Source organism: Mastigoproctus giganteus, chromosome 14 (assembly GCF_048544385.1).
Source record: "Mastigoproctus giganteus isolate SK-2022 chromosome 14, ASM4854438v1, whole genome shotgun sequence".
Lineage (NCBI taxonomy): Eukaryota > Metazoa > Arthropoda > Arachnida > Uropygi > Thelyphonidae > Mastigoproctus > Mastigoproctus giganteus.
This window is the reverse complement of record NC_143588.1, coordinates 6,638,459-6,651,460: the sequence shown is the minus strand read 5'-3', so window position 1 is coordinate 6,651,460 and position 13,002 is coordinate 6,638,459. Positions and strand designations below refer to the sequence as shown.

Below are 13,002 nucleotides of genomic sequence, written 5' to 3'. Positions count from 1 at the left end.
TAAACAACGATGTTACATCAAAGGATATCATAACCTCGTTTTCTTCTATACGTTGTCCTCTTATGAATTGTACAAATTCTTTACTGTCTCTGATACTATGTTCAGAGACAGTAAAGAATTATCTGGTTTCCTAGCCAAACTACTGTCACCATTAGTTGGACTCTCTGAACGTAGTATCAGAGACAGTAAAGAATTTGTACAATTCATAAGAGGACAACGTATAGAAGAAAACGAGGTTATGATATCCTTTGATGTAACATCGTTGTTTACCTGCATCCCAATTGACCATGGGATACACTGTGCGTACATGGCTTTAGAAAGAGACACCACCTTGAATAATAGGATGCAACTAAACTTAGAGGACATATGTAAAGGAATAGAGTTATGTCTTTCGAGTACTACCATGGTGTTTAATAACACCATGTACAAGCAGGTTAACGGTGCAGCTATGGGCTTCCCCATCAGTGCCATCATAGCTAATTTAGCGATGGAGGAGCTCGAGTCCAGGCTATTTAACACTACAGTTCTCCCCAAAAGTATGTTGATGATACGTTTTCAGTTATTCGGGAAGGGAGTGAGGATGATACGTTGAATTTTCTTAATAGCTTCTCCCCGTTCATACAATTCACCTCTGAGGTAGAGGAAGGAGGGGTTTTGCCGTTCCTGGATGTGCTGATTTGTAGAGAAGGCCAGCATTTGAAAACAAAAGTATTTAGAAAATCTATGTGCAGGGGCCAATATTCATGCTACAACTCAGCGCAGACTAATTATCACAGGAACAGTGTAGTAAGAGCATTAGTGGATAGGGCAAAATCCCATTGTAGTACCTCAGAGGATAGAAACTTGGAGTATGAACGTGTTACGGCGGATCTTTTGAAGTGTGGCTACCCCCGGAGGATCATAGAGAAATACATTAGTGGAGGGCAGAGTAGAAGTGAGTCCTTCACGCCAATAGCCACCGCATACATTCCCTACTATCCGGGTTTATCCGAGCGTTTAGCTCGCATATTAAGGAATTACCAGACACGTTGTGTGCAGCTCCCAGGCAGGAAGCTGCACACAATCGTGTCACAGGTGAAGGACCCTGTCTTAAATGAAAATATAAGTGGGGTCGTATACAGTATTAAATGCCCGGAATGTGGGGAGTGTTATGTGGGAGAAACAAAACGGCGTCTCAAAGATCGTCTGGGGGAGCACACAAATGCGATAAGAAATGCAGACTATGGCAAATCCGCCATAGCTGAACATTTCTGGGAGAAGCAACATCAAATCTCCCCAGATGAAGCGGTCATCACTGATCGGGCACATAGATTTTGGGACCGCAAGTGGCTCGAGAGCTTGCGAATTAGTTCTACTGAGAAAAATATAAATAGAGATAGGGGCACACGCATTCATCCCCTCTTTGAGGCGGTAATCCTTGGAGGGGATGAACGTTTTTGCCTGAAATGCTCCCGAGCCACTTCCGGTTCTGACGGGAACAGTACACGTTCACGTGAGATGCACCCTGAACCTGCTGGTATTTAATGATGCACCGCAGAACAGAAATTACACTGTTGAGAAAGAAGGCAGAAGCCTTTGAAAGCTTCAGTTAGTATTTTAGCGCTTTTAACCAGTATATTTTATTGCATTTTAAATTCGACATTTTATTATTATCCTGTATATCACAGTTGTTTTATTTTAAAATTACTATCAGTAATATTTTGTTTGTAAATAATTTATTGTAAATATTAAATATTTAAAAAATTTGGGTTTTTTTGTCTTTCGTTTTATTCCATGGTTGGTGGAAAACACTAAAAATCACAGTAAGAATAGTTTTCCCTTGATAAAAATCAAATAACGCTTAGCTAATTTTTAATTTAAAAATTATATTTTAAATCTACTCGTTGAGTTCTTTCCAGCTACAGGTTGCCCCCCCTATTTCTCAGACAAATTTTTGTCAACAATGATCAATATAGCATTATGTTGGCCCACATGATGTACAAACCCATGCAAAATTTCAAGTCAATAAGTTGGGTGGTTCCAGAGATACAATGCTGCGACAGACAGACAACCGAGTGACATTATAAGTTCTTCGTTAGACTACGGACCCTAAAAAGATACCAAGGAAATTGGAGTCTAAATATGGTGGCAGACCATGGTGGAATCTCGTACGGGAGACACCAATGGACGATTATAAAAGGCAAAAAAAGAGAAAATAGTGTTTTGTTATCAGATAAACACTTCTGTAAATATAATAAGGTTAACAGACCCGTTGTGCTGACCAGTGTAATCAGACTGCATACCTGTAAGAGCATGTAAAACACTCAGAGATCAGTGTGTGGGAAGCATCTATGGTATTACTTTTCATGTATATGTTCCAAAGCAAGCATCAAGGATTTACAAAGAGATGATATAATCTGGAAAGACCGCAGCTGAGCTATCTCAGAAGGTGGAAATCAAATATTCCAAGGCGGGAGAGTGTTTACAAAGATGGTGGTGCAACAGACTCAGTTGAGAGGTGTAAATCAGTGAAAGGCTCATACCCCAGGATGCCAAAGGGTTAATTGACTCTATAACAAGTATCATAAATATTTACCTACCATGGGGTTAATACATAGGATGGTCAGATAAAGACTTTAGTTTCAGGGCATATGTTAAAGACAAATGCATACAGTGAAACAGAAAGAGGTGACTTATTTTCTTCAACATAAAAGCTGTGAATCACAGACGTGCAAAGGTTTCTCCCTGGTCAGAGTACTCACCCTGGCCAAGGCCAGGGTGAGTACTCTGACCAGGGAGAAACCTGACATCCATAATCTATTTATGATAAAACTAGGGCTCAATATAAGTACAAAAAAGCACCTATCTTCACCCCAAGAAGTGGAAGAGAGTACTGATACCTCTCATAATTTGGTTTAATATTCCAACTGACCCATGTGCTTTAGAAAAGTCAGTTTGTTTGTTATATGGTTTTTAGGAGCATTAGCAACTAAGGCCATATTGCTCCGGGGATATGCACTGGTCATTCCCTGATCTTTCCACATCCTATTCAATGGGACCAACTAATGCTACCTACTGCAAATTCCAGTTTGGGAAGCATTCAGGGAAGTAATTGTACAAGCTAATATGATTACATGACCTGATCAGACTAGTAGCAGAAAAGAAAGAGTTATGGCATAATAATGCCGTCCTTCCCCAACTATATTCATGGCATGATTATAAATTAGCAGAACACACAGAAACCTAGACTAAGTTCAGACTAGCCTCAATTAAGTCATTAAGGAGGTTAGGCAAGCTAAGACAGGATTAAGGGAAGTCCTCAGCAAAGGATGCAAAGAAAAATAGCACAATCTTTACTTATGTAAACACTAGAAGGAATTGGTGAATCATATTAGTCTGCTAAATCTCAGTGATTTAACTGTTGATCTGCTCTTAGGTTGCTGATAAACTGAATAGGTATTCTGCATCTACATTCACGCAAAAAGAATATTTTAGAGAGGGGATGCCAGAAGTTTATCAAATTCTAACAGGGAACTAAATGCTTTTTATAACTGAAAGTGCAAAAAAACTGTTGAAGCTAAAGGTAAACAAGGTGTAGTTACAACAGAGATTTGAGTGGTACCAAAAGTCTGAGTGATTACTGTATGATTAGTCTTCAGAGAGAATATTATCACCTTTGTCTTCTCGGGGTTGACTGTCTAAGGCCAAAGTGCTGAAGAAAGGATGCAATTTTCTTTAGACTATTATTGTCCTTAGCGGTCAGAATGAGGGCACAACTGGGATAAAAAATCTTAGGGTTAGGAGATGATTTGCTGGTTATTCTGTACCAGTGGGGCTAAAATTGTAGTGAATAACAATCCAGAGAGGATGCCACCCTGGTGGACTCCAGCAGTAACAGTCCTCTTAGTTTACTTGCCATTGCATTGCTGGTGTACCTTCATGAAAGGCATTATGAACAGCATTTTTCAAATTTCTGTTATTATGCATAAGCACCTTGTAACAAAATGACTATATGAAGGGGAGTGGAACTGCTCACTCATACTTCTCTTTTGAGAGAAGTGTTACTTACTAATTGTGCAACATAAGGCGGCAACTCATCGTGGTAGCTTTACAATTCGAAAGATTAATGCCTTTTCTTAGGCTTCACCTTTTCTATACCACTGCTATAAATCAAGAATGGAAATCCTACCACAGATAAACTTCTTAGTTTATAAATCCCCATGGAGCATTGATACAAGTGTAGAGATCTGGGAGGCTAGAGTTTTGTGGACACCAGTTCAAATGATCAGTCAATTGTTGTGACCCTTACTAATCAAAATGTTGGCAAAATGCCCAGAAATTTTGTGGCACACTCCAATTCTGTAGCATAGCAAGGTAGCTGTGTAGTGTGTCACTGACCCATGAAAGCTGAAATTCAATCAAATGCATTCCTCTAACAGATTGCCTAAATCACTGCGGAGGATTTTACTTGACTTGGAGGGGAACTGACACCTAACAATAGAATATAATGGAAATGTGAGACAGATGTGTATTGCTGTGTTCAAATATTTAACCACAACAATGCAATCATACTTCATTACAATACAAGACACATTGCAATCATACTTCCTGCAGTTACTACTACAGGAAGTATGATTGGTTTTTTTTCCCCTTCTTCCCTGATAAATTGGCATGCTTAAATGTAAAGGAAAACTTGTGGGAGGATATTTTTATATCTGCCAGTTAGTAACGTATGTGGTACAACTTTTATGCATGCCAAGATCACCTCTTGGGCTTCCAATCAAAACTTCATTTAGGTACACCAAATTGCACAACACATTTGTGGTGAGTTCTTACTAGATGCGATAATTTCATCACTCCTATTCCACATCTGCAATCAACCTCTTGTCACAAATCTTTAATGCTTCTGGTTGGAACAACAACTTTCCCAAGCAAATATAGGATCCTCATTAAAACAATGGTAAAAAATCACAAAATAGTAGTTAGAATGAAATTCCATTCATAAACCTCACTCAAACAAATTAAAATATTTAATTAAAATGCACCCAAGCGGTGTGCTGTAATGCATATGAGCAGTCATTCTTAAGCAATCAACCAAGAAGTGCTGTAAACATAAAGGCACACAAATTCAGAACTTCTCATATTGGCACGCTGATTGAACACTTTTCAGTAATGCTTGGCATTTGCTTCATTTGTTTTTTTTTTTTATTGTCTTGATGATAGTTTATGTATGTGAATAAACTTCTTATAAAATTTTATGAATTGTTCTGATTTACAGCTCAGCACAAAAATAAATGTTTACTTTTAGCAATGAATTCCAAACTTTTAATTTTCAACCATTGTACGAATTCTCATTATGCTGGGATGTTGTAATGTTAATTTTTTCCAACATTCCGAAAATAACAGCACATTGAATGAATTCTGTTACATTTAACAATGTGACAGAACTCGTTGCAAGTTCTGCAAGGTGGCAATGACTGTGTTAATGAGCAGATTCAATACTATCCCTCCACCCACCCAACAAGAGAAGGATGACCATAATTTCTATACCAGTGAATATTATGATCTTGTTGGGTGGGTGGAGGGAGAGTATTTTGAGATGTAACAAAGGAGAAAATAAGTTTCATGTATTTCACTATTAAAATGAAGAGCGTATAATTTTGCTCAGCTTCAGCAGCTGCACAAGTATATTACTATTTTTGAAAGCAAAATGGTATACTCTGAACACATATATCTGGTTTGATCTACAGTGTGTATCATTTATTTGGAAACATGGGGAAATATGCCATTTCACAATGTATGTTGACATACATTGTGACACTTTCTCCAACATTCCGTTACAGACACTTTCATAAGTGTCTGATCCAATGCAGCCTTACTCTCAAGAACATATCATTGTCAATTGCCACATCCATGCAGGCCTCTGTGATCCTTAGTTTCACGTGGTCCAGGTCATGTATCTTCTCCAAATATAATACATTGCTTTTCAAATTGACCCCACAGAGGGAAAAAAGTCTGGGGTTCTTGGTGGTCATTCCTGTGATCCCCTTTGACCTATCCAGTGACTTGGGAACTGTTGATCTAACCATTCATGAATAGTCACATAATGGGCAGGTGCACCATCTTGCTGGAATCATTCTGGAAATGCAATTCATTCAAAATGCTGAACACGATTCCTTCCAGCATTGCCAGATAATTTTCGCTGTTGACCCTCTCTTCAAAGAAGAGAGGTCCTATGATTGAATTGTCACCTATTCCACACCACATTACTCGAGGACATCCTTGTTCCTTGAAGGGGGGGTAAATCCATTGTGAATTATCTGGTGACCAAAAACTGAAATTTTGTTTGTTTACTTCAGAGATGTAAAAATTAGCCTCATTGGAAAACAAATTCTTTGACATTAATCTTCATTAACCTCCTCAATAGCCCATTCACAGAACTCAACCTCACTATCATCTCCAATCAGTTTCTGTAGTTCACTTGTTTTTACTCAGAATTTTGATTATGCTTGTTGTTGAAATGCCAGATTCACATGACATGCAACACAATGACTTATTGAGACTTTCCACAAACTTTCCCAAAATGAAGGTCCTCATCTCCTAATTGGTCACTGTGCACTTTCAATTTCACAATCACAATTACCAAGCATTAAATTGTTCAGCAGTTTCCCTCCCTAATCTTGAAGCAACCAATAATATGATCAACTCTCTTCTCTTATCAAACACATCTTTGGTTCATGTTACACCTGCAACATAAAGAAAAACACATTACCCTATGGTACGAAATAAATGGTATACCCTGTATATTGCAATACAATACAATACTGCTTTGTAAAATTCTATTACTACTGCAACATTTTCATGTAAATCAACATTGGAGCAGCTGTTAAAAGTTTGTAAGACCATAGCAAAGTGGATTCAGAAACATCAGTAAACAAGCAATTAGTTTAGTAAGCTGAACATTCTATATTATTATTATTATTAATAGCCATATGGTGCAAGGAAGCCTGAGGCTTATGCTGCACCAGGAAAAAAAAAAAAAGTTCCAAAGTTACCCTGAGAGAGTCAAAAGTAGAAGGGAATCACCAAGAAAGAGAAGAATGAATTTCTCAAATCAAGCTCAGGACCCTGGATGTGCCAAGCTCATACTCACCAGATGTGAGCCCCCCGGGGTTAGAGTTTAGGTGTTTTAATTAATTTTATATAGTTTTAATTGTTAATGGAATTCTTATGACATGCCACTCCACATAAAGGGATGTGGTTTTGTTTTGTTGCCAGTTAGATTATCTTGATAACAAAATTGTATTAGTATATTTATATAATAACTTTTTAATGATATTTTATGCAATTACAACTCTTAGACAGGTTTGTTATTTGGTGAATAACTCTTTTTTTTGCCTTTCATTATGACATGCCATCAAATTTCTTGAGCAACCCATAGTTCACAATGAGATGTGCATTCACCTTGAATTTGGTTAGATTAGCATTAATCAGAGAATCCTTTTGAAAATAGATGCTGAATTTCTTTATTTTCAAGAAATTTCTAAGCAAAAAAAAAAAAAAAACCTAGTTAAAATTTTGTTCCTAACGACAAGCTCAAAAAATAAAAAAAGCATATTTCATAAGAATCTCAAATCAAAGAAAATGCTCATCTATTATGTGACTTTTAAACTTTATTAAATAAGGCTCAGAATATAAAATGGGAAAGAATAAATTTGCAATTAGATACTTAGATCTGAGAAGAGAAATATACCTGAAAGAACTTTTGTTTGAACTTCAACTACAGGAACATTGTATATTCTCTCTAAATAATTTTTGACATCAAGTTTTGTCATTCTGAAAATATAATAAAATCAATCAATCAATATCAGTTTATTGTTAATAATCAGACTACAAGTACAATAACACAAATAGTACAGGTAACAATGGAAGGTACAGGCTGGGTCAGAACTAACAAATAAAGTGTTTCTATGGACACACCCACAACTAGATGGGAATGATAGTTAAGTAATGACATAATCCAAAACAGTCAAAGAGGCTGTTGGCTTACATCCTAATAAGAGAAAACACATTAAATAAAGAAAAGATGATATATATGTAATTAGCATTAGCATTTTGGCATTAGTAGAGGCATATGATACAAGAAAGCAAGCTTATGCAGCATCAGCCAAAAAAAAAAAAAAAAACCCACTTCCACTTCACCCCTCCGTTCGTTTGAAATACCTGTCCAGCTGAGCCTTAAATTTATTTAGGCTATCAACTTCCACGACAAGGGATGGAAGTCTGTTCCACCAACCAACTACCCGCTGGCTAAAGGCAAATTTCCGTACGTCTATCCTACATAATAAAATAATAAAATATTTTATTATGTAGTAAAATAATATTATGTAGTAATATTTTATTATGTCGTAATAAAAAAAATACACACAACAGATTTTAACTTATAACACAATCCAGTATTTAAGATATATAGATTATACCACAATAACAAATATTTTTGAGCTAAATATCAATTGTAATGTCACATTCAATATTTAAATTGATTTAAGGTAAGTTAAATGAGATGTCTACCAGTAGCATCAAATATAAAAGTAATTTGGGAATTGGGAATCCAAAGGAAATGATTTCATTATTATTTGTCCTTGTCTGGCATATCTGAGAGAATGTCACGTGAGCAGCAGCACGTAGCACACACCACGCTTCTTGATTAGACCGGGGTTCGAGCCCGTCACCACCAAATATGGAGGATGCGGAAAGGTCAGGAAATGACCACCACATATCCCCGGAGCAATATGGCCTCAGTTGCTAATGCTCCTAAAAACCAAAAATAACAAATAACTGAACTCACCTTTACAGAAGCAAAAACCCCTTCCTTTACCCCTGATGGTAATTATATCTTTCTTAAAGTTCCGGTCAACACTTCCCCATCTTTCCATCATGCAGTATGACTGATGACTTTTGAGCTTATGATGAAAATCATGCGAGATCCAATCTTCCTTACATTTCGAGGGTACAGCTCTAAAACGGTGTTCGCAGGCCGGCCGCTAGAGAATACACCGGACCGAACCTATTGGTAACTCTTTAGGAGGCTTCCGGATTAGCTAGTGTATAATCTTGCTACCTCTACTCTGCCAGGTACTGACTGGAGGGAATCCGAGTAGTGTGTATGCAGGGGGCATTGTCGAGGCCACGTTATGTCAAGGATCAGGGTATATTCTTACCATGTGTACGCCATATCCAAAAATTTCATTACTTCATACAGCATGTCCCGCCCACTTTTTCTTACTATTTGTCACTTTAAAAAGTATTTTCTTACTTTTTCTTACTAATTGTCAAACTAATAAAGTAAGCTTATCTACGGAAAAATCTAAACTTCTCAAACACTTCCTAGTTCATTTCACAAATATACGTGGTCTCAATTCTAATCTCAACGTTGTCCATTTCCACTTGCAGTCTGCCAAATCCCATGTATTTTTTCTAACAGAATCTCAGTTATTGGTTGATTCAACTACTCCTCATCTCAGTTGCCCAAATTATTTTCTGTATGATTCCTTTCGCCTCAAAGGTGGTACTTGTGCATATGTCCATTTCGATATTCCCTGTCAGAGACTTGGTAATTTGGAATCTCCTCTCTTCGATCTTCGCTGGCTTAATATCTCTCTACATCATTCTGTGGAATTCATCTGTTGTCTCTACCATTCTCCCAACTCCATTAATCACGTGGAACTCTGACTTCCTCTCTTTGCAACTTAACTTTCTCCAGTCCAACTTTCCTAACAGTGAGGTAATTTCCCTTGGTGATTTTAATGTTCACAACTCCAGCTGGCTTCCGTTTTCTAGTCACACTGACCCAGCTGGTCGAGATGCTGAGGCTTTTCCAATTACTAATGACCTTGCACAGATTGTTCATTTACCTACCAGAATACTGGACAATTCTAACCGTACAGCCAACATGCTTTATCTTTTTCTCACAAACAACCCTTTAAGTACACGGTCAAGTGAGTGGTCCTTTGGGCATCTCAGATCAGAATTTGGTGATTGTCTCTTCTCCAATGGAGCCTTTATCTCACGGCCATTCCAAACCTCTTGTTGTTTGGCATTACAAGAATGCAAAATGGAATGACCTGCGAGATTTCTTTTCTTCTTTTCCTTGGTTGGATTACTGTTTCAAAACTTCTGATGTCAACGTTTGCTCATATCGTGTCAGTGAAATTATTCTTGCAGGAATGGAATCCTTTATTCCACACTCCACTTTAAAATTGTATCCTTTATCTAAACCTTGGTTTTCCAATAAATGTGCTAAGACTGTTCAAGAGAAAAACGTTGCATATCGTAATTGGCTTGTTTCTAATTCTTCAGTTACATTTTCTGCCTACACCAAAGCTCGCAACAATTGTAAAGCAGTTATTAATCACTCCAAACTAGATTTTGAACAGGCTAAGAGTAGAAAACTTCCTTCTTGCCCTAATGGTAGCCGAGCATTCTGGTCTCTTGCCAAAGCTATTGGCCACAACTTTTGCCTATCTTTGCTCCCACCTCTGTCAAAACCAGATGGTTCTGTTGTCACTTCAGCCAAGGATAAAGCTGACCTGTTAGCATCCCAATTTTCTTCCAACTCATATATTAATTATCTTGGTAAAACACCTTCCGCCATTCCCAACACATTCCATTCAATGCCTCCTGTGGTGTTCCGTCAGAAGGATGTCAGAAGGATTTTGACAACTCTTGATGCTAAGAAAGCTCCAGGTCCTGATGGTATTTCTTCACTTGTTCTCAAACCCTGTTCTCCTGAACTTACTCCTGTTCTTTGCCACCTTTCACTTTCTTATTCCAAAGATGTTTTTCCTTCTGCTTGGAAATTTGTTCATATCCAGGCAGTTTTTAAAAATTGTGATAAATCCCTCGCATCCAATTATTGTCCCATTGCAATTACTTCTACTCTTTCTAAAGTAATGGAGAAATCAATTAACCAGCAACTCTTAAACTACCTAGAAACCTTCCATCTGATCAAGATCGCCACTATTGATCCATTTATGGACAAATTCAATGGAAAAGTTCGGTGAAACACAAGCAGTTGCTCTTGACATCTCAAAGGCTTTCGATTATGTTTGGCATTACTATGGTTAACTACCAGGCCTTCTTACCATCTGAAAATTTATTAAGACTAATAACACCATCATTAATATCATTAAGAAATACAGAAAACAAGCCACAGAACTAAACCCTGGATGCCTCTAGTAACAACATTAGCCAACAAAGAGCACAGTCTGTCTTCCCCACTCATCAATCCCTTTATCTTTAGTAGTAATTTGCCCTTAATACTACATTCTCCTTTCTATAGCAGTCTTTTATGCACATCGCTATTAAAAACTATCCTGAAATCTAAGTATATAATGTCAAAATATTTTGCATCCATATCCTTTCTAACTGCATCATAGTAGCCAAATTGGTCACAATCACCCATTAACAAATCCATGCTGTGACTGCAGTATAAGTGCATTCCTTCTTTAACTAACAATTTGATGATTTTCCCTGATACAGAAGTCAAGCTAAGAGGTCTGTAATTACTTGTCACCCTTTGATCCCCCCCCCTGGAGAATTCGGGATGCATTATACCTCCAGACCATAGGGACCTACCCTGAAAACAATGCTGCACTCACAATTATGATGCCTCTCCAGACCTGTATACAGTACTCAACATGCGGCCTAACCATGGCCTTATACAAAGGGATAATCACCTCCTTATCCCTGCTAGCAAAGTTTCTTTATATCATTCCCAAAACCCATTGAGCTGTCCTAGCAGCATGTCTATACTGCTCGGAGAATTTCATGTCTGACCACACAATTAGCCCCAGGTCTTTTTCATTCTCCACTACCCTGAGCTTCGTACCACACAGTTGATAAGTTACTCTGGGATTACTGCTACCCATGTACAGTACTTTGCATTTGTCAATGTTAAAATTCAGCTGCCATTTCTCAGCCCACTGACCCAAATTTCCTCGATATTGTTGCAGTAGTTCACCACCCTACCAACCTTTGTATCATATGCACAGTGTGTTAGTTGTCTGACGACACCGGGGATTTCCCCCAACTCCGCATTGTATTCTTTGTAAGTGACACAGAACTCTGTGGAGGCCAGAGATTTAAAAAGTGTGTTGGAGTGGTTTGTTGTGTAGTGTTATGTTCTGTTGTTTCTCAAACCATTTAGCCATTGGGCCCATATTGGGACCCACTGTTGCCCACACTTTGCCACGAAGAGGCAGGTCAGGCATCCAGTAGATTATTTAAATACTCTGGCAGGTCCCACCACCTATTATCCAAGGATTTCAGTGGCAAGGCCGAAAAGAAAAAGGGGGGGGGGGGGGAATGAACACTAGAATTTGGAAAGGTGAAAGAAGTTTACAATTGAATTTTTTGACGCTGATTAGAATTTGGCGGCATTGTTAGAGGCATACTCATTCGGTTTAGTTAGTGGGGGGAGAGACTGGAGACTGGGGAAACAAGTAGAAGGATGGGGACGATAGAGTAGGCATCCCCCAAAGAGGTCAGTGGGAACGAGCCTCACCAGGCGAAGAATGGGGGAGGCAGGGAGGGAAGAGACAGAGACCTGTCTCCTCCTTCCCCTGCCTGGGGATGGGGTTTTAAAGGGAACTGGGTTAGAGTACCCAGTTCAGTTTGCCAAATGGCGTGTTGGCAGCAAAGCCGCAGTATGTCTTTATTGGTGATGGTTGTCAGGCCGATGTCTTGTCGAATCCAGTAGGAAGGTCAAACTCCCCATCCCGCTCTAACTGTGGGATATGTTAGCTGGCAGTGCGGAACTCACCAGGTGGGGGGGAGGAGAGAGAGAGACACACATTTACTTCATTCTCATTCTATCTGCATTCTATTTTTATACTTTTTTTTTTCTTTTCTTATAGTTTATAATAATTTTTTTTTTTCCTGTTAGGTTATATATATATATATATATACTTATATTTGAATAATGTTTGAAATAATTGAAAAATGAATCTTACATTAAAAAAA

General features: G+C 38.1%; 1 protein-coding gene across 2 annotated transcripts in view; it reads right to left on the bottom strand.

The window, feature by feature from the left end:
- Nucleotides 1–13,002, bottom strand: part of mRpL23 (mitochondrial ribosomal protein L23) — a 59,907-nt gene that overhangs the window by 23,003 nt on the left and 23,902 nt on the right. For both annotated transcript variants that reach the window (XM_090389322.1, XM_090389321.1), the window contains exon 2: nucleotides 7,733–7,815. In XM_090389322.1, coding sequence (XP_090245448.1) covers nucleotides 7,733–7,815 — 83 coding nt within the window. The remainder of the gene's footprint in view (nucleotides 1–7,732; nucleotides 7,816–13,002) is intronic.